We start from the raw sequence: 25,147 nt of genomic DNA, 5'->3' as shown, positions 1-25,147 counted from the left end.
TGGATGCAGGAAAATGTGTTCGATCGCCTCTACAATGGTGTCCGAGCCTACGATGACTACTTCATCTTGAAGGAGGATGTTGTAGGAAGAATTGGATTATCTGGTTACCATAAGTGCACGAATGCATTGAGGATGCTTGCCTATGGAACGACCACAGATTCATGGGACGACTACCCTCGGATGTCTGATAGCACATGAGGAGACGCCATGGTGATTTCTACTGTGGTGATTGAGGTGTTTGGACATCAGTACTTGAGAGAACCACTATCGCAGACCCCGATGTTCGAAGCAAGAGGTGACCAGGTATCCTTGGATCCCTTGATTGCATGCACTGGAGATGAAAGAACTGCCCATATGTTCTACAAGGGTAATACCGGGGCCATGATAAGAAGCTCATCGTCATTCTTGAAGCAGTTGCATCATAGGACCTTTGGATTTGGCATGCTTTCTTTGGCATGTTCAGGTCGGACCATGACATCAATGTGCTGCAGCGGTCACCATTGTTTGCTAGATTGCCTGAAGGACAAGCTCATCCATGCAACTATCATGTTAATGAGCATGACTACAACATGTCCTACTATCTGGTTGACGTATCTATCCTCTGTGGGCGACTTTCATCAAGACTAACTCTGAGCTAATTGTTCAGAAAAGAGCTCACTTTGTCCAAAGACAATAAGAAGCTAGAAAGACTGTGGAGAGGGCATTTGGAGTGGTACAAGCCCGCTTTGCAGTTGTTCGAGGACATGCAAAAGAATGGGATCCAAAGACCATGTGGGAGATGATGACATATTGTGTGATCATGTACAATATGATCGTGGAGGATGAGGGTGAAGATGATGTTAGAGGTCTGGAATTTAAGAACATTGGTGGCCCTAGCTGACTTCCAAATCAGAATCCGGTCACATTTGATGAGTTTGTCCAAATGCATCAACAAATTCAACATCAAACAACTCATGAGTAGGTTAAGAAAGATCCGATTGAGCATCTATTAGCGTTTAAAAGGGACAACTATAACATATATGCGAGTTGAATTCAAGTTTGAACTATTTTTTATTTCAAAACTTAGTTAGATTGTAATATCTGCATTTGAACTAGTGCCACATTTGATATTTTCATTAATCAAAGATTTTGTGTGCTATTATTTTGTTGTGGACCTAAGAAATAAAACAGAGACGGACGTTTGGAGACAGAATTTGATGGCCGGCTCCCAGTCAGACGGCGATGGATACTGTGTCCGTTTTGGAGGTCGGCGTCGGATACTGTGTCCGTTTTCAAGGTCGGCGTCGGAGATGCGCTAACCTCCGATCTCTGGTTTTTGCAGGTCTTTGTTGACTGTAATTTCGATGGTGATTGCTCTCTTTTGTGTGTGCGCGCGCGCTGTACTAAACTATGAACATTTTCAACTGTCACTGGGGTGACAAGACCGTGTACATCCCATGACCGGCAAACACCAGGCCGGAGAGCAAGAAAAAGTAGTCCACCGCGCGCGCCCACGTGCTCGCCGTCGGCCCCACGACGCGGAGGTGGAAGAGCGCCGGCAGCACAAAGGAGAGCAGCGCGCACACCGTGCTCCCCACGAACGCCGCGAACTCCCCGAACGCCGGCACGAAGCACGCTATCGCGGCCAGCGTCGCCACCACCGCGACGCGGCTCAGGTGCAGCGCCGCACGCTCCACGAAGCCGCCGCGCCTCCGCACCCACCCGCCCGGCGCCAGCAGCCGCGACTCCACGATCTCGTGGATCGGGTGCATCATCACCGCGAACGTGAGCGCCAGCGCGACGCACAGCACCACCTTGACGGCGGCGGTGGACCAGTTGCTCGGGAGGTTGAGGGTGACGATGTCCCGGGTGGCGTCGCCGTAGGCGAGGTAGCCGCAGACGCCGAAGCCGACGTACACGACCGTGACTCCGGCGATGGCCTGGAGGAGCACCGGCCGGAACTTGGCTCTGTTCGACATGGACGCCTCCAGCGCGAGCGTGAGGCAGAACCCCTCGAAGCAGAACACGGCAACGCCGCACGCGAACGGGACGCCCCAGAGCCCGGCGAACGCGCTCCGGTCGGCGAATGGCTGCCCGCGCTCGACCAGGAGCTGGACGTCCTCCTTGACCACGGCGGCGACGGCCAGCACAGTGCAGGCGTCGGCGAGTATGCTGAAGGGCGCGAGCGCGGAGAGGGAGCGGACGAAGGAGAGCGCGACCTCGACCGGCAGCAGGAGCGCCAGGACGACGATGGCCGGCGAGAGCGCGGGGAGCACGGAGCTGATGTTCTGGCCGATGAAGACGAGGTACGCCACGGTGCCGCCGGTCTGGCATAGGACGATGATGGCCTCCGTGAAGTGCCTGCCGACGGGGCCAAAGCATCGCTCGCCCAGGTCCCCGTATGTGTAGTTGCCGCCATCGCCATGGCGGCTCTGCTCATCTCCGAGCCCGTCCTCCTCTGTTTCTTGCTCCCGCAGCTTGTCCCTGCAATCCAGCTTCAGACCAAACAGCAACTAAAGTCAACTGCGAATGTGTGACTAAACTTCATCACACCAATCGATTGAACAACTTAAGCTGAATATTTAGCCACAGTATAGATCGATTGAAGCTGATTGAATCCTAAGAAATCCAGGTAGTGCTACTCAAAGTCAAACAGGGGAAATGGATAAGTGTGTACTGACCAGGAAGAGCATGCAGTAGAAGGTGGCGGCGCCGGCGCCAGCGACCCCGAGGGCGCCGGCGAGCCAGCCCGCGGTGCGGAAGGCGTAGGGCAGGCCGAGCACGCCGGTGCCGACGATGGACACGACGATGTTCCCCAACGTCTGCGCGGGCGTCGCGCCCCTCCCCTCCAGCAGCGGCACCTTCACTTCGGGCGCCATGGAGGGGTGGTCCGACAGGCTAACAGCGAGCCAATCCCCGAGCTGCAGCTTAAGATCAATCAAAATGAGGGCCACGCGGAGTCGTGATTGGACATGGTGCTCTCGCGATGATTCTGCCGGGTTCTTGGAGGAGGATGAGGATGGATGATGATGACGGGACGGTAGGTGGGAGGTGGCGGCGACTGGCGCGTGTGGGGGGATTGGCGCGGGACTCTGTCGGGCTGCCTAGGCAAAATGATAGAAAAATGGCGCACGCGGCTCAGGATTTCCAAGTGTTTCTGGTTTGGATTGGTCTGGTTGGGTGGGAGGATCATATCGTATCAGATCGTCAACGATTTTTCCGGTGGAAAATGGATTATTCATAGGCCAGAGAATTTTCTCTACAAAAATAATAGGCTAGGGATCACGCACGGCACACTTCCCTTTGTTATCTGAATTTATTTTATAATTTTTATTATTGAGAGGAATGTACTCCCTCCGTCCCATAATATAAGATGTTTTGTAACACTACAATGTCAAAAAGCGTCTTACAATATGGGACGGAGGGAGTAGTTTAGAATTTTAGTGCTATTTGTAACTGGGGTAGTTGAGGAGTGTACGCGAACAACCGAACATTTTTTTAACAGAAATACTTCCAATCTATTTATTTACAATCATGACAGTACTAAGAACATCAGAAATAATAAAAATTACATCCAGATCCGTAGACCACCTAGCGACGACTGTCATCACTGAAGCGAGCTGAAGGTGCGCCGCCGTCACCGCCTCTCCCTCGCCAGAATTTTATCTTTCTTACCACGAATGGTTTTCTTTTAAACTTTCTCACATGCCTGAATTTTATGTTTCTTGCCACGAGCTCCTCGAATTTTCAAACTCCACGAAACTTGGCACGGGCATCACACATTCAACCATTTTGGACCACAAAAACAATCAGAATGTTTTGACTTTTTTCTATTTTAAACGATTTTATTTTTCACACCAAAAAACATCTAGACATGGGTGCAGAAACACCGCGTCCATCAGTAAAGGTCTTTTGGGGGTACTTTTACACTTACCTACTACGCCAGTGTGGCGTGGAGTTTTTTTCTTTTGAGCTCAAATAGGGAAGTTTTATTAGTCAATAATCAAAAGTAAAGGGTAAAGCTTGGTGTCCCATATAGTACATGATGTCTACTGGCATCCAAGGGGGTGCAAGGGGCAGCCCGCTTCGTCCTGCAAAACTGATCAATTAGCTTAAATTTTTCTTGTCATTTATGTAAAACTAACATTATATTAGTTCTATGATATTGTTCACTATCTGGCTCCGCTTGCATCCCTACGTCATCAATGATGCTCTATTAGCTTCTTCATTGAACTCGTACAATTCATGGTAAAATTGAACCTATGTGGACATGTGTCCCCAATGTTTGATCTTTAGTGATGACGTTGTAGGTCCTCGAATTGTTAATCTTGGTTGTTGATCCCTCTAACCACAACTTGACTTTGAGACGCAATATGAATCTGGTGTATATTCAAATCCGACTTGGCTTAGAGGTTTATTAAACTAGTCTTAGAGTATCTTCAACATATGCTATAAAAATTGTACCGAAATGATTTTAGGCCAGGAGAGAGATGGATTTTCGGCACTAGAAAATATTCTGCCGTAACAAATGATGTAAGCTGGCACCCTAAATTTGGACAGCTATATGTCCACGGATGCATCTGGCTCTCCTCACGAGAAACTCCTCCTAGGGCGAGGGTCTTCTCGCCTCCGCCAGCGGCATCCCGCTGACCCGGTTGGTCTTCTGTGGCATTAGGGCCACGGAGGCACGGTGGACCTCGGCCCTCGCCGGTGGGAGGGCTCCCGCTCCGTTTTTAGGTCCTTTGTAGGGTTGATTAGAGTTTGTCCTACTGAGGGAGGCGAGACGACGACGGTTCCCTTAGTTGGAATAAGATCCTCCATGCCTAGTCCCCGTTGCGGCGGTGCGTACAGCGTCGTCGAAAGGCATATGGAGGTATGCCTCCGGCAGATCTCGTGAGATTCGGTTGGTGTTGGTCTTCCCTGGATCTTCATGGATCCAGTCTTGGTGCGTCTACGTTCATTTGTTTATAGGTAGAATTCTTCTGATATATGCTTCTCTTCATCGGCGGCGGTTACTATTCTGGTGCGCCGGTCTTTTGGGGCCTTAGCACGACGACTTCCCGACTGTTTACTACAACGAGTTTTGGCCGACTCCGATGAAGGAGGGGCAGTGACGGCGGCGCCTCCGGCTCGCTCCAGTGCTTGTAGTCGTCGCTAGGTGGTCAATTGACCTGGATGTAAAAAAAATACTAGTCGAATGCCCGTGCATTGCTACGGAATAACCAAAAATACTGGTCAAATAATTAATCTAATTCAAATGTGTTAAACATAACATCTTTACATTCATAGATACATATATTGATTATCTTTTCTTCTGTTGTAGTCGTCGTGTCTCCTTATCCATAATATCGTACTGAACAACACTATCTTTTGAACACAAAGCCGTTGAAAAGCACACCTTCAAGCATAACCCCACACGATCTTCAAGCATATCCTTGCTGTACATCGCTACTGTTGTTCGGCAACATGCCTGCTTCTACCTCTGCTCCATCCCCACCTTCTCTAGAGATCATCGAACATAACACAAAAATTACTTGTCAGGAAAGAGGTAAAACCAAAGTCAACATTTCGCCAACAACACTTCTTAAAAAATCTAACATCAAGTTAGAGCATCTCCAACAGCCGCGCTATATAAGCGCCGCGCTGCAAATTTGTGGTTTTTAGCGCGCGCGCAATCGCTATCCGAGCTCCAGCGGACGCGCAATAACCGTGCGCGCGGCATAAAGAGTTCAGCGCGCGGTCCGAATCGCCATCGCGTGCCGTTTATTTGGTGCGCCCGCTTCCGCGCGCCGCAAACTCGAGCGCTCGCGCCGCACTCTCTCCGCCGCACTCCCTCCGCCGCGCCACTTTCGCCCCGCCTGCGCCGCCGCCGGCGAATTGACCCGATGGACGGCCGTGCCGGCACCCCCCTCACCCCTTCCTAGACCCGCGACCCCTCCGCCGTCGCAAACCCTAACACGGGGAGCTTTGGCTTCGCCTCCGCCGGTGCTCCTCCAAGCACCGGTATCGCGCGCGGCTTTTTCATGCTGCCACGGATGACCTCGGCGGCGGGTGGCGTCGCGTCTGCTCCCGCCGTGAAGCCACGTGACCCCCTCTCGAAGCTCTCAAATGCGGCGCGGGCGAAGAAGGGCAAGGTATCCACGAAGAAGAACAAGGCGGCGGACGGCTCCTCTAAGCCGTCGAGGAAGAAGCTTGCAGGGCGAGCGTCGGACGCGGCGGGCTACCGAAGCGCCGGCGAGCTCACTTGTTGAGCCGGCGGCCGACGTGCACAAGGTGTTCGATGAAATGCCCCAAAGCATAAAATTTCGCCAACTTTTTGTTGTTGTTGTTGTTTTTTGAATGCATACATATGGATAGCTTATTTGCTTCGTTGTATATACTTTGTAGTTTCAACGATGAGGCATATATTTCAACTACGGGTGTTGGCTCCAACAATTCTCATTGGTCTCAAACCAATGACATGCATTTCGATGATCATGAGTTTGAGGTGGACGAGGATGGTGAGGGCATCGTCGACGCACCGAAAGGAAGAGGAGGCAACTACACCAATGATGAAGACATCTTGCTATGCAATACTAGGTTGCAAGTGTCGAGGGATCCCTCCGTTGGAGGTGATCAAAGTAGAGATGCATATTGGAACCGGATGACGGAGCACTTTGATGTACACAACAAAAGTGGAATTGACCGCTCGGACAGATCTCTTCGCTCCCGGTGGTCGACAATCAACTGAGATTGTCAAAGGTGGGCGGCCGCACTTAAGGCGATTGACAAGTTGAACCCAAGTGGCACTAATGATATAGATAGGGTAAGTGCCATTTCTTCCATGTTAATCATGCTTCTTCTTGGTGTTTGTAGTGCTAACTTGTTTTTTTATGTAGCTCAATATTGCACAAAACTTGTTCAAAGGAGAGGAGAAGAAGGTCAAGAAAGGGAGACCATTTACCTTGCCTCATTGCTACGAAGCATTGAAGGATGATGAGAAATGGAAGAAGCGTGATGATATCGATGATGTTGATGGGAGCAACAAACGCAAGCGAACTATTGATTTGGATGATGATGAGGAGGAGGCATCAAGTGATGACGGCAAGAGAAGCCCTACACCAAACTCGGCTTCATACTCCAAGCCAAAAAGACCGGATGGATGCAAGAAAGACGCAAAAGAAAAGAAGAAGAGGAAAGGAGATGAGGAGCTCAAAAATGCTATGGAAGCTATTGTGAAGGCAAGAAAGGAAGCGAACAAGGTGAGGAAGATGGCAAGGAACCAAGATGCCGCGGCCGAGGAGAGGAGGTTGGCGGCCGAGGAGACGAGGGTGGCGGCCAAGGAGAGGAAGGTGGCATTGGAGGAGAAGAAGGTGGCCATGGAGGAGCGAGCTAGGTTGTTGGAATGGGAGATGTACTTGTTCTTCATGGACACATCTACCCTCAATGAGGCGTAAAAGGAGTACGTTAATCTTGCCTGTGAAGAAGTCTTGATCCAAAAAAGATCCATGGTTCGCGATGGCATGGGCGGCATGGGTGGCGGTGGCATGGGCAGCATGGGAGGCGGTGGCATTGGCGGCATGGGTGGAGGTGGCATTGGCGGCATGGGAGGCGGTGGCATTGGCGGCATGGGAAGCATCGATGGCTTCAGAGCTACCATGGGCGGCATGGGTACCATGGGTGGCTTTGGAGCTACCATGGAGTGAAGGAAATATGCCCTAGAGGCAATAATAAAGTACTATTTATTTCCTTATATCATGATAAATGTTTATTATTCATGCTAGAATTGTATTAACCGGAAACATAATACATGTGTGAATACATAGACAAATAGAGTGTCACTAGTATGCCTCTACTTGACTAGCTCGTTAATCAAAGATGGTTATGCTTCCTAGCCATAGACATGAGTTGTCATTTGATTAACGGGATCACCTCATTAGGAGAATGACGTGATTGACTTGACCCATTCCGTTAGCTTAGCACCCGATCGTTTAGTATGTTGCTATTGCTTTCTTCATGACTTATACATGTTCCTATGACTATGAGATTATGCAACTCCCGTTTACCGGAGGAACACTTTGTGTGCTACCAAACGTCACAATGTAAATGGGTGATTATAAAGGTGCTCTACAGGTGTCTCCAAAGGTACTTGTTGGGTTGGCATATTTCGAGATTAGGATTTGTCACTCCGATTGTCGGAGAGGTATCTCTGGACCCACTCGGTAATGCACATCACTATAAGCCTTGCAAGCATTGTGACTAATGAGTTAGTTATGGGATGATGTATTACGGAACGAGTAAAGAGACTTGCCGGTAACGAGATTGAACTAGGTATCGAGATACCGACGATCGAATCTCGGGCAAGTAACATACCGATGACAAAGGGAACAACGTATGTTGTTATGCGGTCTGACCGATAAAGATCTTCGTAGAATATGTGGGAGCCAATATGGGCATCCAGGTCCCGCTATTGGTTATTGACCGGAGAGGTGTCTCGGTCATGTCTACATAGTTCTTGAACCCAAAGGGTCCGCACGCTTAAAGTTACGATGACAGTTTTATTATGAGTTTATGTATGTTGATGTACCGAAGGAGTTCGGAGTCCCGGATGAGATCGGGGACATGACGAGGAGTCTCGAAATGGTCGAGACGTAAAGATAGATATATTGGACGACTATATTCGGACTTCAGAAAGGTTCCGAGTGATTCGGGTATTTTTCGGAGTACCGGAAAGTTACGGGAATACGTATTGGGCCTTATTGGGCCATACGGGAAAGAAGGAAAAGGGCCTCAAGGGTGGCCGCACCCCTCCCCTTGGTCTGGTCCGAATTGGACTAGGGAAGGGGGGCGCCCCCTTCCTTTCTTCTCTTTTTCCCTTCCTCTTTTCCTATTCCATATGGGAGGTGGAATCCTACTAGGACTAGGGAGTCCTAGTAGGACTCCACACTTGGTGCGCCCCCTCCTAGGGCCGGCCTCCTCCTCCCTTGCTCCTTTATATACGGGGGCAGGGGGCACCCCATGAACACACTTGATATACGATATTTTAGCCGTGTGCGGTGCCCCCCTCCACCATATTACACCTCGATAATACCGTTGCGGAGCTTAGGCGAAGCCCTGCGTCGGTGGAACATCATCATCGTCACCACGTTGTCGTACTGACGAAACTCTCCCTCAACACTCGGCTGGATCGGAGTTCGAGGGACGTCATCGAGCTGAACGTGTGTAGAACTTCGAAGGTGCCGTGCGTTCGGTACTTGATCGGTCGGATCGTGAAGACGTACGACTACATCAACCGCGTTGTGATAACGCTTCCGCTGTCGGTCTACGAGGGTACGTGGACAACACTCTCCCCTCTCGTTGCTATGCATCACCATGATCTTGCGTGTGCGTAGGATTTTTTTTTTTGAAATTACTACGTTCCCCAACAGTGGCATCCGAGCCTGGTTTTATGTGTTGATGCTATGCACGAGTAGAACACAAGTGAGTTTTGGGCGATATAAGTCATACTGCTTACCAGCATGTCATACTTTGGTTCAGCGGTATTGTGAGATGAAGCGGCCCGGACCGACATTACGCGTACGCTTACGCGAGACTGGTTTCACCGTTGCGAGCAATCGTTGCTTAAAGGTGACCGGCGGGTGTCTGTCTCTCTCACTTTAGTTGAACCGAGTGTGGCTACGCCCGGTCCTTGCGAAGGTTAAAACAGCACCAACTTGACAAACTATCGTTGTGGTTTTGATGCGTAGGTAAGAACGGTTCTTGCTAAGCCCGTAGCAGCCACGTAAAACATGCAACAACAAAGTAGAGGACGTCTAACTTGTTTTTGCAGGGCATGTTGTGATGTGATATGGTCAAGATATGACGTGATATAATTTGTTGTATGAGATGATCATGTTTTGTAACCGAGTTATCGGCAACTGGCAGGAGCCATATGGTTGTCGCTTTATTGTATGAGATGCAATCGCCATGTAATAGTTTTACTTTATCACTAAGCAGTAGCGATAGTCGTAAAAGCAATAAGTTGGCGAGACGACAACAATACTACGATGGAGATCAAAGTGTCGCGCCGGTGACGATGGTGATCATGACGGTGCTTCGGAGATGGAGATCACGAGCACGGTGCTTCGGAGATGGAGATCACAAGCACAAGATGATGATGGCCATATCATATCACTTATATTGATTGCATATGATGTTAATCCTTTATGCATCTTACCTTGCTTTGATTGACGGTAGCATTATAAGATGATCTCTCACTAAAATTTCAAGATAAAAGTGTTCTCCCTGAGTATGCACCGTTGCAAAAGTTCTTCGTGCTGAGACACCACGTGTTAATCGGGTGTGATAGGCTCTACGTTCAAATACAACGGGTGCAAAACAGTTGCACACGCGGAATACTCAGGTTAAACTTGACGAGCCTAGCATATATACAGATATGGCCTCGGAACACAGAGACCGAAAGGTCGAGCGTGAATCATATAGTAGATATGATCAACATAGTGATGTTCACCATTGAAACTACTCCATCTCACATGTTAATCGGACATGGTTTAGTTGCTTTGGATCACGTAATCACTTAGATGATGAGAGGGATATCTATCTAAGTGGGAGTTCTTAAGTAATATGATTAATTGAACTTGAATTTATCATGAACTTAGTCCTGATAGTATTTTGCAAATTATGTTGTAGATCAATAGCTCGCGTTGTTGCTTCCCTGTGTTTATTTTTAATATGTTCCTAGAGAAAAATTATGTTGAAAGATGTTACTAGCAAAGATGCGGATTGGATCCGTGATCTGAGGATTATCCTCATTGCTGCACAGAAAAGTTATGTCCTTGATGCACCGCTAGGTGACAGACCTATTGCAGGAGCAGATGCAGACATTATGAACGTTTGGCTAGCTCAATATGATGACTACTTGATAGTTTAGTGCACCATGCTTAACGGCTTAGAATCGGGACTTCAAAGACGTTTTGAACGTCATGGACCATATGAGATGTTCCAGGAGTTGAAGTTAATATTTCAAGCAAATACCCGAGTTGAGAGATATGAAGTCTCCAACAAGTTCTATAGTTAAAAGATGGAGGAGAATCGCTCAACTAGTTAGCATGTGCTCAGATTGTCTGGGTACTACAATCGCTTGAATCAAGTGGGAGTTAATCTTCCAGATAAAATAGTGATTGACATAATTCTCTAGTCACCATCACCAAGTTAGTAGAACTTCGTGATGAACTATAGTATGTAAGGGATGACGAAAGTAATTCCCGAGCTCTTCGCGATGCTGAAATCGACGAAGGTAGAAATCAAGAAAGAGCATCAAGTGTTGATGATTAACAAGACCACTAGTTTCAAGAAAAGGGCAAAGGGATAGAAGGGGAACTTCAAGAAGAACGGCAAGCAAGTTGCTGCTCAAGTGAAGAAGCCTAAGTCTGGTCCTAAGCCTGAGACTAAGTGCTTCTACTGCAAAGGGACTGGTCACTGAAGCGGAACTACCCCAACTATTTGGTGGATAAGAAGGATGGCAAAGTGAACAAAGGTATATTGGATATACATGTTATTGATGTGTACTTTACTAGTGTTTATAGCAACCCCTCGGTATTTGATACTGGTTCAGTTGTTAAGAGTAGTAACTCGAAATGGGAGTTGCAGAATAAACAGAGACTAGTAAAAGGGCGAGGTGACGATGTGTGTTGGAAGTAGTTCCAAGATTGATATGATCATCATCGCACACTCCCTGTACTTTCGGGATTAGTGTTGAAACTAAATAAGTGTTATTTGGTGTTTGCGTTGAGCATGAATATGATTTGATCATGTTTATTGCAATACGGTTATTCATTTAAGTTAGAGAACAATTGTTGTTCTGTTTACATGAATAAAAACCTTCTATGGTCATACACACCAACGAAAATGGTTTGTTGGATCTCGATCGTAGTGATACACATAATCATAATATTGAAGCCAAAAGATGCAAAGTTAATAATGATAGTGCAACTTATTTGTGGCACTGCCGTTTAGGTCATATTGGTGTAAAGCGCATGAAGAAACTCCATGCTAATGGGATTTTGGAATCACTTGATTATGAATCACTTGATGCTTGCGAACCATGCCTCTTGGGCAAGATGACTAAAACGCCGTTCTCCGGAACAATGGAGCAAGCAACAGATTTGTTGGAAATCATACATACTGATGTATGTGGTCCAATGAATATTGAGGCTCGTAGCAGGTATCATTATTTTCTGACCTTCACATATGATTTGAGCAGATATGGGTATATCTACTTAATGAAACAGAAGTCTGAAACATTTGAAAAGTTCATAGAATTTCAGAGTGAAGTGGAAAATCATCGTAACAAGAAAATAAAAGTTTCTACGATCTGATCGTAGAGAAGAATATTTGAGTTACGAGTTTGGCCTTCAGTTAAAACAATGTGAAATAGTTTCACTGCTCACGCCACCTGGAACACCACAGCATAATGGTGTGTCCGAACGTCATAACCGTACTTTATTGGATATAGTGCAATCTATAATGTTTCTTACCGATTTACCACTATAGTTTTGGGGTTATGCATTAGAGACAGCTGCATTCACATAAAAAAAAAGAGGGCACCATCGAAATCCGTTGAGACGACGCCTTATGAACTGTGGTTTGGCAAGAAACCAAAGTTGTCGTTTCTTAAAGTTTGGGGTTGCGATGCTTATGTGAAAAGGTTTCATCCTGATAAGCTCAAACCCAAATCGGAGAAATGTGTCTTCATAGGATACCCAAAGGAGACATTTGGGTACACCTTCTATCACAGATCCGAAGGCAAGACATTCGTTGCTAAGAATGGATCCTTTCTAGAGAAGGAGTTTCTCTCGAAAGATGTGAGTGGGAGGAAAGTAGAACTTGATGAGGTAACTATACCTGCTCCCTTATTGGATCACAGAAATCTGTTCCTGTGACTTCTACACCAATTAGTGAGGAAGTTAATGATGATGATCATGTAACTTCAGATCAAGTTACTACCAAACCTCGTAGGTAAACCAGAGTAAGATTCGCACCAGAGTGGTACGGTAATCCTGTTCTGGAGGTTATGTTACTAGACCATGACGAACCTACGAACTATGAAGAAGCAATGGTGAGCCCAGATTCCGCAAAATGGCTTGAGGCCATGAAATCCGAGATGGGATCCATGTATGAGAACAAAGTATGGACTTTGGTTGACTTGCCCGATGATCGGCAAGCAATTGAGAATAAATGGATCGTCAAGAGGAAGACGGACGCTGATAGTAGTGTTACTATCTACAAAGCTAGAATTGTCGCAAAAAGGTTTTCGACAAGTTCAAGGTGTTGACTACGATGAGAGTTTCTCACTCGTATCTATGCTTAAGTCTGTCTGAATCATGTTAGCAATTGCCGCATTTTATGAAATATGGCAAATGGATAAACAAAACTGCATTCCTTAATGGATTTATTAAAGAAGAGTTGTATATGATGCAACCAGAAGGTTTTGTCAATCCTAAAGTGCTAACAAAATATGCAAGCTCCAGCGATCCATCTATGGACTGGTGCAAGCATCTCGGAGTTGGAATATACGCTTTGATAAGTTGATCAAAGGATATAGTTTTATACAGACTTGCGGTGAAGCCTGTATTTACAAGAAAGTGAGTGGGAGCACTACAACATTTCTGATAAGTATATGTGAATGACATATTGTTGATCGGAAATAATGTAGAATTATTCTGCAAAGCATAAAGGAGTGTTTGAAAGGAGTTTTTCAAAGAAAGACCTCGGTGAAGCTGCTTACATATTGAGCATCAAGATCTATAGAGATAGATCAAGACGCTTGATAAGTTTTTTTCAATGAGTACATACCTTAACAAGATTTTGAAGTAGTTCAAAATAGAACAGTCAAAGAAAGAGTTTCTTGCCTGTGTTACAAGGTGTGAAATTGAGTAAGACTCAAAGCCCGACCACGGCAGAAGATAGAAAGAGAATGAAAGTCATTCCCTATGCCTTGGCCATAGGTTCTATAAAGTATGCCATGCTGTGTACCAGATCTATTGTATACCCTACACTGATTTTGGCAAGGGAGTACAATAGTGATCTAGGAGTAGATCACTGGACAGCGGTCAAAATTATCCTTAGTGGAATAAGGATATGTTTCTCGATTATGGAAGTGACAAAAGGTTCGTCGTAAAGGGTTACGTCGATGCAAGTTTTGACACTAATCTAGATGACTCTAAGTCTCGGTCTAGATACATATTGAAAGTGGGAGCAATTAGCTAGAGTAGCTCCGTGCGGAGCATTGTAGACATAGAAATTTACAAAATACTTACGGATCTGAATGTGACAGACCCGTTGACTAAAATTATCTCACAATCAAACATGATCACACCTTAGTACTCTTTGGGTGTTAATCACATAGCGATGTGAACTAGATTATTGACTCTAGTAAACCCTTTGAGTGTTGGTCACATAGAGATGTGAACTATGGGTGTTAATCACATGGTGATGTGAATTTTTGATGTTAAATCACATGGCGATGTGAACTAGATTATTGACTCTAGTGCAAGTGGGAGACCGAAGGAAATATGCCCTAGAGGCAATAATAAAGTATTATTTATTTCCTTATATCATGATAAATGTTTATTATTCATGCTAGAATTGTATTAACCGGAAACATAATACATGTGTGAATACATAGACAAACAGAGTGTCACTAGTATGCCTCTACTTGACTAGCTCGTTAATCAAAGATGGTTATGTTTCCTAGCCATAGACATGAGTTGTCATTTGATTAACGGGATCACCTCATTAGGAGAATGACGTGATTGACTTGACCCATTCCGTTAGCTTAGCACCCGATCGTTTAGTATGTTGCTATTGCTTTCTTCATGACTTATACATGTTCCTATGACTATGAGATTATGCAACTCCCGTTTACCGGAGGAACACTTTGTGTGCTACCAAACGTCACAACATAAATGGGTGATTATAAAGGTGCTCTACAGGTGTCTCCAAAGGTACTTGTTGGGTTGGCGTATTTCGAGATTAAGATTTGTCACTCCGATTGTCGGAGAGGTATCTCTGGGCCCACTCGGTAATGCACATCACTATAAGCCTTGCAAGCATTGTGACTAATGAGTTAGTTACGGGATGATGTATTACGGAACGAGTAAAGAGACTTGCCGGTAACGAGATTGAACTAGGTATCGAGATACCGACGATCGAATCTCGGGCAAGTAACATACCGATGACAAAGGGAACAACGTATGTTGTTATGCGGTCTGACCGATAAAGATCTTCGTAGAATATGTGGGAGCCAATATGGGCATCCAGGTCCCGCTATTGGTTATTGACCGGAGAGGTGTCTCGGTCATGTCTACATAGTTCTCGAACCCAAAGGGTCCGCACGCTTAAAGTTACGATGACAGTTTTATTATGAGTTTATGTATGTTGATGTACCGAAGGAGTTCGGAGTCCCGGATGAGATCGGGGACATGACGAGGAGTCTCGAAATGGTCGAGACGTAAAGATCGATATATTGGACGACTATATTCGGACTTCGGAAAGGTTCCGAGTGATTCGGGTATTTTTCAGAGTACCGGAAAGTTACGGGAATACGTATTGGGCCTTATTGGGCCATACGGGAAAGAAGGAAAAGGGCCTCAAGGGTGGCCGCACCCCTCCCCTTGGTCTGGTCCGAATTGGACTAGGGAAGGGGGGCGCCCCCTTCCTTCCTTCTCTTTTTCCCTTCCTCTTTTCCTATTCCATATGGGAGGTGGAATCCTACTAGGACTAGGGAGTCCTAGTAGGACTCCACACTTGGTGCGCCCCCTCCTAGGGTCGGCCTCCTCCTCCCTTGCTCCTTTATATACGGGGGCAGGGGGCACCCCATGAACACACTTGATATACGATATTTTAGCCGTGTGCGGTGCCCCCCTCCACCATATTACACCTCGATAATACCGTTGCGGAGCTTAGGCGAAGCCCTGCGTCGGTGGAACATCATCATCGTCACCACATCGTCGTGCTGACGAAACTCTCCCTCAACACTCGGCTGGATCGGAGTTCGAGGGACGTCATCGAGCTGAACGTGTGTAGAACTTCGGAGGTGCCGTGCGTTCGGTACTTGATCGGTCGGATCGTGAAGACGTACGACTACATCGACCGCGTTGTGATAACGCTTCCGCTGTCGGTCTACGAGGGTACGTGGACAACGCTCTCCCCTCTCGTTGCTATGCATCACCATGATCTTGCATATGCGTAGGATTTTTTTTTTGAAATTACTACGTTTCCCAACATGGAGACCATGGGAGGCATGGGTGGCTTCGGAGCTACCATGGGAGGCATGAGTTTTGCGTCTCTCATGGGAGGCATGGGAGCACCTCTGGGCGGCATGGGCGAAATGTCTTCCGGTGTGCCTCACACACCTTCGCATGATGCCGTTGAAGATCTTGCCAACACCTTCCGAGCTTCACATGATGATGCGGCGCGTGACAATGAAGAGGAGGAGGAAGAATCGTCTTCGGATGGGGATGATGAATCGGAGGAAGAGGAAGATGAAGACGATGATGAGGCTTGATTGTTGATGGGCCATTCGTTGGTGTGAACTATTGTGTCATCAACTTGGTTCGGATTTTGAACTTGGTTGGATGATGTTGTGGGCATGAATTTGAACTTGTGGGCATGAACTTTTATGTCATGAACTTGTTTGGGTGATTTAAATTATGCCATGTGTTTGTTTTGATGTTTGAAATATCTCATCTCGTCTCCAAAATGCAACATATAACAAGCGCCGACTGCTCGCACGCGCTGCTTTTTAGCGCGCTTGCTGGAGCTACTCGCGCGCGCTAAAGTTTTGAGCAGCCGCTGGAGCAAGCGCTCCTCGGCGCGCAAAAACAGACGATCGGCGCGCTGCAAACGCTTTTTTAGCGGCCGCGCATTGGGCGACTGTTGGAGATGCTCTTATTTATGCTGCATGAATTGCATACATTTGTTATAAGAGTGGTGCTTATTGTTAAATTGAACTAACAATTGGTAGGTCTTAAAACAGTTTCTAAAAATGAGACTGAAGCATATGCTTAAGACATGTGCTGAGTTAGGTTTTCAGTTTCAATCGGCAAGATACACATATAAAGTTGATGCCTGAACAAATACAAAACAAACGGAATAAGCTAATATTACATGTTGAATCGTTGCAATACCTGAGAAAGCTGGGCAGAGCCATCACATATTTGCACCACAAAACCAAAAAGTTGATGCAACAAAATCTTCTCCAAATTAGGATTTCTGAATATGACAACAAGAACTATATACATGTTTGGCTGTTATAGCTAGCTCTTGCCCAAGCAACATCATATATCTACTTTGTAATATCACAAACTGTCAGTTTTAATGCAGCAAGCCAACAACCTCCTTGCCTAGCAAAAACCTGAGCACTATTACATCAGATTACTAAATATAATTTTTTATTATGGATCAATCAAGCGAATCCCCAACCATATTTGGATGCGCTTGAAGAGCACATTCCAAGCCCACATCAACAGAATGAAATAGTAATACTACCGACGGAAAATAATAAACATTTAAGGGAGATAAGCAATGTAGCGGCCATGAATTTTATTTTTACCAAAGATCATATATACTGTTGATAAAACAATTCGTAGGCACATATGTTTTTTTACAAAAATAACATGAACGGCGAAGCAAGTAGCCAAGTTTCCTTTCTGCTGAGGTGGAGATGGTGGGCTGGAGGGGCTGCTGCAACAAAGTGGAGGTAGGAGAGGCTTTGGGGATTTGACGACGCCGGAAGCGGAGGTGCAGCGGCCACCGCCCAGATCGGTTCCCATGGGTAGTTGACGAGATTGGGTGGACGGTGCTGAACAGATAGACTAAGGGCTCTTTTGCAATTATGAAGCGGAGTGGTGGGGGCCTTTTTGCAAAATAGCCATAGGTTGTCTGATGTGCGTTTGATGCAGATCTAATGGTCAAAAGTGGTTGATGGCAGACACACCGTCATCATCAACTGTGCTTTTTAAGGAGTAGAGATTTTTAGTGTCCTTTGTAGTGCCATAACAGTTGATGAATAGATTGAAAGTTTTCTCTCAAAAAAGCTGGCGCCCTAAATTTTTGGCCTTCTTTAGCTACACATTTTAAAGCATGTGCAACACAATAAATCCAAAACAAAAAAATATCAAACTCATGTCAAATTAACCCAAAACAAATAAAACATAAATACTCCATAAGCTCAAATTCAATAGTTAATTATTGCATAGTTCATCGATCCAGAAACTCAAATTCAAAACACTTGCTCATCAGCATACACAGAGTTCAACACACATGACATACAACCATCTTGTTTCCTCCTACGAATCAACTCACGGCCGACGGAACCGCAATGCTTCAGCCACTTGTTCTTCCCCATGTGCACCATCATGATCAAAGCAATGTCCTTGTCTTTGTTCCACTCATATTGCTCTTTAGAGGAGGAATCATCCAACGAAGAGAATTCAAAGGGACCCATCTATAACATATTACTTTCCATCACAATCTACTTCTACATCGTAACAAAAAAAATACCTTAGTGGCTTTTCGTGAACCACTTGTGGGGGAGAATTTCGACTAGCATAGTCCGATGTGGGTGAGGCGGTCGCCAGGTCGGCTAGGAATGTGCTCGGTGTGGTCTTGGTGCCGCTGGGGAGCTTGGGACTGCGACAGGAGCCGGCGTCGTAGCACCTTCTGACAGATGAGAGCTCCAAAGTAACCGTGACCCGACGGTGGTCATGTGGGGGTTGCGCCAGCCACTAATCGACCTCCACAACGAGCACTAGTGCTACGACAGCCATTTCGGGCAGCGCGGGTGGGGGGGGGGGCTAGGAACGGTCGAAATCACTGCAACCGGCGGCGGAGATCCTGAATCGGTGACGGCGGTGCGGCTTGTTGCGGGCTTCCAAAGCATCGAGAATGGGCGGCCAAGCCGGAGGAAGACGGTGGACTCACGGCGGTGGCACGGGATGGTGAGATCTAGCCGGAATCAGCGTAGGGTGATGGTGGGGAAGCTCCAACACAACGATTGGCGTCCGTCTGGCTAGGTTTGGTTTTTGCGGCAACCGGTAGAAATGCTATAAATGTACGACGCTTGGGGCTAAAATGTAGGTTGATGCAAAATATATGGGCCTCAAATAGAAATATGTCATTTCTTGGAGCAGTGTTTTCCTTTCAAATGTTTCGAAGGGCGGTTTTTTGGACACTGCCACTGCTTTACATTTTTTTAGTGGAACCACTGTTTGACATCAGAGATATTGTTTTTCAAGAAAATAGTTTAGATCATGAAAAACCTCCAACTCTAACAAATGATGTAAAATAGGTGTTGCAAAATACATCACAGATGTCTTCTTCCGAGTGCCCTATTTTAGATCATATGTATGAGCACTTGATTATATAAAAATAGCACCTAGTGATGCATATTTTGTTTCAGCCGCGTGGTCGCCCGTGGGCTCCCGTGGTGATGTGGAATTTGCTCGAGAGCATCAAGTGATGCAAATTTGCATCATTTGGTGGCCTCTTTTACATCACACCCTCATCCCATCCTGGAGTAAAAATATTTGCATCTACATCATCTTTTGGTGCAACGTTTTTGCCTCTCGTGATGTAGAGAGTGACACCATCCTATTTGCATCATCTTTTTTAAATATAATTTTACATCATCTAATTTTATTTCTTTTGAGACAAGGCTTCCGTTACAAAACTAGATCGGGTCTGGTTCTGGCGCACGGCCGGCCCACCTCACCGTCTCGTGGGGCACTCCTTCGGTTCGGGTGTAAACATAACGGTTTCGCCCTGTAGTTTCATCCCGTCTCGAACAGGCCGAATCGTTCGTGCCTTTCTTCCCCGGAGCTCGGAACAAATCCTCCTCGCCGGCGCCAGCGACAGCGCGGGGGTCGCCGCCTCTGCCCGCACATAGCACATAGCCCCCCTCCCTTACACCGCGCAATACCCCCCCCCCCCCCCCACCCACCCCCCGAGGCGACCCCGATCCTTCTTCCTCGAACCGGCGACGCGTTCCGTTCTGCCGTTGGTAAGCAAACCCTAGCTCGATTCCTTCGGTTTGCTCTGCTTCTGCCTTTGCGCCGCGTCGGATAATCAGTCGGCGCCATCCGATCGCATATCGGCCGATCGATTTTGCGGTCCATTACCCTAAGCGTAAGCCTAAAGTCATACGTAATTTCAGGGAGGATAACTGAATTTGGTATGGGTGAAAAGGCGTCAGAATCATTGCCCCAGGGCCTGGAGGAGGCTCCAAGGACGCTGGAAGATGCTGCGGCTTACGGTCCTCTGGCCTTCGCAGAATCGGCGGCGGGAAACAAGCGCCGAGGCGACGTGCGGCAGAATAAGATCGTAATCACAGAGATGGATGAGTTCGTGTTGGGCTTACAACTGAATGCAGGTAACCTGCTTGATGTATTTACTTTCTTTCTGAATGAATTGGAAGTGCCGTTTGTTTTATGCCGGAGTTGACTAACAAATCAAGTGTACTGATGTCGCGTATCGTTTGTTTTATAGAAACATGCAAGCAAGAAGCGCACGACGTGTTTGCGGACGAAGATGACGGCGCTGTGTCTTCAAGCACTCTAGCAGAAGATGACACAAGCGGGGCGGCGGCTAGGAAAAAGATAGGTGGCACTGGAGACCAAGTAAAGGATGGAGAAGAGGGAGCAGTCAAACCGGATGAGGTTTTACATGAAGCTGAAATTGGCAAAGGTTTGGCTGGTGCTCTGAAGCTTCTTAAGGACAGAGGGACACTTGATGAGGGTGGTGGAAAAACCAGTGACAAGAAGAAAAGCAAGCCTGTTGGTATCAAGGATGGACCAAAAGAAATTCACATAGAGAGAACTGATGAGTTTGGTCGAGTGGTAAGTACTAGATCCAATTTTTTTGTGTGCATTCATTTGTCATCAGAAATAATAATAGATGACACACAATGATAACATTTCTCAGAGCCTGATGATTTTGTCCACAGATGACTATGAAGGAGGCATTTCGGGAGCTTTCACACAAATTCCATGGCAAGGGCCCTGGCAAGACGAAGCAGGAGAAACGGCAGAGGAAGTACCAGGATGAGTTGAAAACCAAGCGGACGAAATCTTCCGACACGCCTTTAATGTCTGCCGAGAAGATGAGAGAGGCCCAAGCGCGCAGCAAGCCACCATACCTTGTTTTAAGCGGCAATGCAAAATCAAGGCATGCTGGCTAGCAACATACTTCTAAATTGTTTACTTTCTCTTGCCGATGCATGTACTTCCCTAATCATTTTGACATCCTCAGAGGCCTTCATGGAAAATGCACAATTATTTTCTTTGGTTTTATACGGGGATTGGCGCTCCGTAGTATTTTCTTTGCTAAAATTTTACTCTCTTTTATTAAATATTGAGCACAACTAATTCATGTCTGTTTGGGTCTTTAGTAATTCTGGCCGTTAATCCACATTATATAGTGTAAACCCACTTAAGCCTCCAATTGAGACCACTAGATCATGTTTGACGATCCAAAGGAGCCCTTAGATTTAGGCCCAGTTTGGAACAAAAGAACTTTACAAAAAATTCGCAAGAATGGATTCACATAGGAAAACTTTCCTATGTACCCTTTGGATTGTTGGACCCGCTTTAAAAATACTATAGGAATCCTTCCTTTCCTTCCAGTTTTGGAGGATTCTCAACATTTGCTCAAACCTTTTATTGTCACTTCTTTTGAGAAGTCCAATGCAACATGTGTCTTTATCTCTCCTAAATAAACATTCTGTAGGAGGGAAGCATAACTAGGCAATGTTCATATTTGAGTTGGTCTAAATTTTCATTGCCTCTATACTAACTGATAGTATGGTGCGCATGCACTATATGTTTGCATCCTGTGGTATCCTCGGGACAAGAACGAGCTTCTCCTTCCGACGCATCGTCACTCCAAACATGTCAGCCATGTCAACATCCTCCTCCCGCATCCCATCGGGGAGCTCCCAATCAAAGCAATAGACAAGGTTGGCGAGCATGATCTCAACAGTGGCCAGCCCGAAGCCCATCCCAGGGCAAATCCTCCGCCCGGCTCCGAACGGCAGGAACTGGAAATCCCTCCCTTTGAAGTCGGCAACTGCTTTGGCCCCGTCCATGAACCTCTCCGGCCAGAACTCCTCCGCCTTCTCACCCCAGGACTCGGTGTCTCTGCAGAGAGCCCACGTGTTGACGATGGTGCGTGTCCCGGCCGGTACCATATAGCCGTTGACATCATCGCACTCCGCCATGGTGAGGCGCGGGAGGAGGAGCGGCGCCGGCGGGTGTAGCCGGAGCGTCTCCTTCACGACGGCCTTGAGGTATGGCATGCCGCTTAGGTCATCCTCCTTGACTGTTTTCTGGCTCTTGGGTGTCTTGCTCCTCACCTCGGCCTGAAGTTTGGCCATGAGGTGTGACTTCCGCATGAGCTCAGCCATGGCGAACTCCAGGACAATGGATGACGTGTCTGTTCCCGCTGCAAACATGTCCTGTTTACACATAATGGAATTGTACTCGTATTATGATTGAGTTTTAATAACCATAAAAAATAACTACTTCGTTCACAAATATAAGATGTTTTAGATATTTCAATATGAACTACATGCGGACTGAAATAAGTAAACAAACACATTAAAATACGTCTATATATATTTGATTCACAAAAAAGTTAGACCGTCTTATGTTTGTGAACGGAGAGAGTAATTAATTACCACATTGTAACGGTCGGATTAATTGGCAATACTACTATTTAAGTGTCACGAAATTCAGAGAATTACCATTAAAATGACCTTGACGTTGTCTCTAGTGAGATTGTACTCGTGTTGAAGAGACAAGAGAATATCCACCAAGTCTCTGTCTTGATCTTGCTCATCGTGTTGATGATGTACTCCTCCTACTAGCCATGGTGATTTGGTTGCGTGGTCGTCTATGATCTTATCAAGCAACTCGTCCCATCTCTTCTTCAGCCTGCACGTCCTGGCCAGCACCACTCGCCGGAGCAGACCGACCTTGGCCAAGCTCGGGAAGTAGTCCTCCAGGTTGAAACCGCCGATCGCGGCCACGTTCGCGGCGATGAGCTCCCGGAACAGCTCGTTCCTGCCTTCCTCCCTGAAGAACTTCCCGGACACAGCGCGGCACACGACGTCGTTGGTGAAGGCGCCGAGCAGCTCGGTCATGTCGACGGCGGAGCGCGCGGCCGCGGCCGCCCGGAGCTTGGCCACCACAAGGCGCACCTCCTCTTCGCGGCCGCCCTGGAGCGCGCGCACCTTCCGGGCGCTCAGCAGGTGGGTGGTAACGAGCTTCCTGGCCTGCCGCCAGTACTCGCCGTAGGGGGCGAGGGCGACGTCGGAGGGGCCGCTGAGGAGGACGTCCGCGACGATGGACGGCGGGCGGGAGGCGAAGACGTGGTCGTGCGTGCGCAGGACGGCCTCGGCGGCGCTCGGGGAGGAGACGACGAGGTTGGGCACCTGGCCGAGGCGGAGGAGCATGAGGCCGTCTCGGCCGGCGTGCTTCCGGGAGAGCTCGGCAAGGGAGATGTGCGGGTCGGGGCCGACGAGGTGCAGGTGGCCTATGAGAGGGAGCTTCGGAGGCGACGGCGGGAGACGGCGGCCATGGTCATGGAGCTGCTCGCAGTTGTTCGCGGATCGTCTTGCCAAGTAGTAGCGGCGTACTACGAGGAAGCAGAGCAAGAGTGAGAGCAGAACTTCCGGAGAGAAGATGACGAGTACTTGAGCCATATCGCCTCGCATCCTCTGAACAGAAACCATGGTAGTGCTCTCTTGTTGGGTACGTGCACGCTTTTATAGCTGAGGATGGTGGATGCAATTCATTCCAACAAGCATGCCTACCACGGATAATCGGTGGTGCATGAGTCTGGGGGTTTCTTTTTCTGAAAATGTTTGTTCCATTCTCTGTACACTTTGTTGCGTAATTCATGCGACCAAAACATGTCGTCAACAAGAGTACAACGTATATCCATTTCGGTCCACATAATTGTGTTCTCTCTCGAAAATCTAGCTAGAGCTATGCGAGGTACACCTCCATTCGTAAATATAAAACATTTTGACAGTTTAGGGTGTATACATGAGCTCGTTCTTATAAAACTTGGCCAAAATATCATTTTAAATCTTAGCATTTCTTTAATAAATAGTATTGGGTGGGAACACATCACTATAAATATTCAATAAAAACATTACTATTTGTCACATGTGCAAATATAACTATGTGGATTTGCACGTAAACAAGTTCCTAATTTTTATGTAGTCTTTTGCGCAATATTGCATTGTGTTTTTTGCACATCTTGTTTATAGGATCGAGCTCAGTAGAACCTCAAGTGGGCCTAAATTTGCATTAGAGCTTGTTACGTAGCTAAGGTCATTTCGACCGATGTTTCGACAAATATCGATAGAAGCTTAAGCAAAACTAAATTAATATTCTAGCTTTGTAATAAGCTCAAGATCGAGCTTATTGAGCTCGTAAAAGCTCAAGATGAGCTCGTAAAAGCTCAAGATGAGCTCAAGCGAGCCCGGATTAGCATTTGAGCTTGATCCTATGGGCTTAAGTTTGGGTTAAATAAATTTTGCAAAATTTAAGAAAAGTTAAATAATTATGAAGATTATTGTTCACTGATGTAGAAGTGGAAACAAGTTTGAAAAAAAATAGCCACCATTATACAAAAAATAGCATTTTAGTTTATTGTATAACAATTAAACCCACAATGAGTGTCACAATATATTTTCAATAAGCTTTGGCTACATTATTAGCGGTGGTGTTGCACATAGAGTCATGATATCCAACATTCACGTTATATAATTGTTGTCAAAAAACAACAGTTCTTTTGTTTTTTTTTGATTTTTTACACCGATTTTTTGGAGTTAGTATGAGCTATCATGATATTTCGTTTTATTGATTTTTCATCATAATAACAAGAAAATGACCGTACAAATAACTAATTAGCCGGTGGCTATAATTATTTGTACTAAACTGTTTTATTTCATTATAACTCATCCTTTGACTTATAATCTAACTGATCTACCCAATATTATTTTCTACTATCTTTTACAAAATAGACCACATAATTAAGATAAAATACTTTCCAATCCACAATTTTAATGTATATTTTGCATAATGAAATTATAAAATAATAGAAGATATATTACAAAGGA

The 25,147-nt window shown here is 46.4% G+C and overlaps 3 protein-coding genes across 3 annotated transcripts; 1 reads left to right on the top strand and 2 right to left on the bottom strand.

The window, feature by feature from the left end:
• Window positions 1–1,020: 1,020 nt before the first annotated feature.
• LOC123123449 (amino acid transporter ANT1) lies at window positions 1,021–3,125 on the bottom strand. Its single transcript, XM_044543956.1, has 2 exons — window positions 2,661–3,125; window positions 1,021–2,474 (listed from the first exon to the last, which is right to left on the bottom strand). The coding sequence occupies exons 1-2, from the start codon at window positions 2,856–2,858 to the stop codon at window positions 1,407–1,409; spliced, it is 1,266 nt and encodes a 421-aa protein (XP_044399891.1). The 5' UTR covers window positions 2,859–3,125; the 3' UTR covers window positions 1,021–1,406.
• A 16,838-nt stretch (window positions 3,126–19,963) lies between these two features.
• On the top strand, window positions 19,964–21,321 carry LOC123125960 (SART-1 family protein DOT2). Its single transcript, XM_044546395.1, has 4 exons — window positions 19,964–20,020; window positions 20,174–20,389; window positions 20,506–20,855; window positions 20,963–21,321. The coding sequence occupies exons 2-4, from the start codon at window positions 20,194–20,196 to the stop codon at window positions 21,194–21,196; spliced, it is 780 nt and encodes a 259-aa protein (XP_044402330.1). The 5' UTR covers window positions 19,964–20,020; window positions 20,174–20,193; the 3' UTR covers window positions 21,197–21,321.
• A 291-nt stretch (window positions 21,322–21,612) lies between these two features.
• On the bottom strand, window positions 21,613–23,749 carry LOC123125959 (indole-2-monooxygenase). The gene is made up of 2 exons (XM_044546394.1): window positions 22,760–23,749; window positions 21,613–22,471 (listed from the first exon to the last, which is right to left on the bottom strand). Exons 1-2 carry the CDS (start codon window positions 23,747–23,749, stop codon window positions 21,833–21,835), a joined length of 1,629 nt encoding a protein of 542 aa, XP_044402329.1. The 3' UTR covers window positions 21,613–21,832.
• Between the last annotated feature and the right edge of the window lie 1,398 nt (window positions 23,750–25,147).

Source organism: Triticum aestivum, chromosome 5D, assembly GCF_018294505.1.
Source record: "Triticum aestivum cultivar Chinese Spring chromosome 5D, IWGSC CS RefSeq v2.1, whole genome shotgun sequence".
Classification (NCBI taxonomy): domain Eukaryota; kingdom Viridiplantae; phylum Streptophyta; class Magnoliopsida; order Poales; family Poaceae; genus Triticum; species Triticum aestivum.
Note: the sequence above shows the minus strand (reverse complement) of the source record. Positions and strands in the feature narration are given on the sequence as shown.

Bases quoted from the DNA above. Each gene is read 5' to 3' on its own strand.
- LOC123123449 (XM_044543956.1), bottom strand. From the start codon at position 2,858: ATGGCGCCCGAAGTGAAGGTGCCGCTGCTGGAGGGGAGGGGCGCGACG. The intron at 2,475-2,660 runs GTCAGTACACAC...TTTGGTCTGAAG, and splicing joins TCTACTGCATGCTCTTCCTG to CTGGATTGCAGGGACAAGCT.
- LOC123125960 (XM_044546395.1), top strand. From the start codon at position 20,194: ATGGGTGAAAAGGCGTCAGAATCATTGCCCCAGGGCCTGGAGGAGGCT. The intron at 20,390-20,505 runs GTAACCTGCTTG...TTTGTTTTATAG, and splicing joins GGGCTTACAACTGAATGCAG to AAACATGCAAGCAAGAAGCG. The intron at 20,856-20,962 runs GTAAGTACTAGA...TTTTGTCCACAG, and splicing joins CTGATGAGTTTGGTCGAGTG to ATGACTATGAAGGAGGCATT.
- LOC123125959 (XM_044546394.1), bottom strand. From the start codon at position 23,749: ATGGTTTCTGTTCAGAGGATGCGAGGCGATATGGCTCAAGTACTCGTC. The intron at 22,472-22,759 runs GTAATTCTCTGA...ATGTGTAAACAG, and splicing joins ACGTCAAGGTCATTTTAATG to GACATGTTTGCAGCGGGAAC.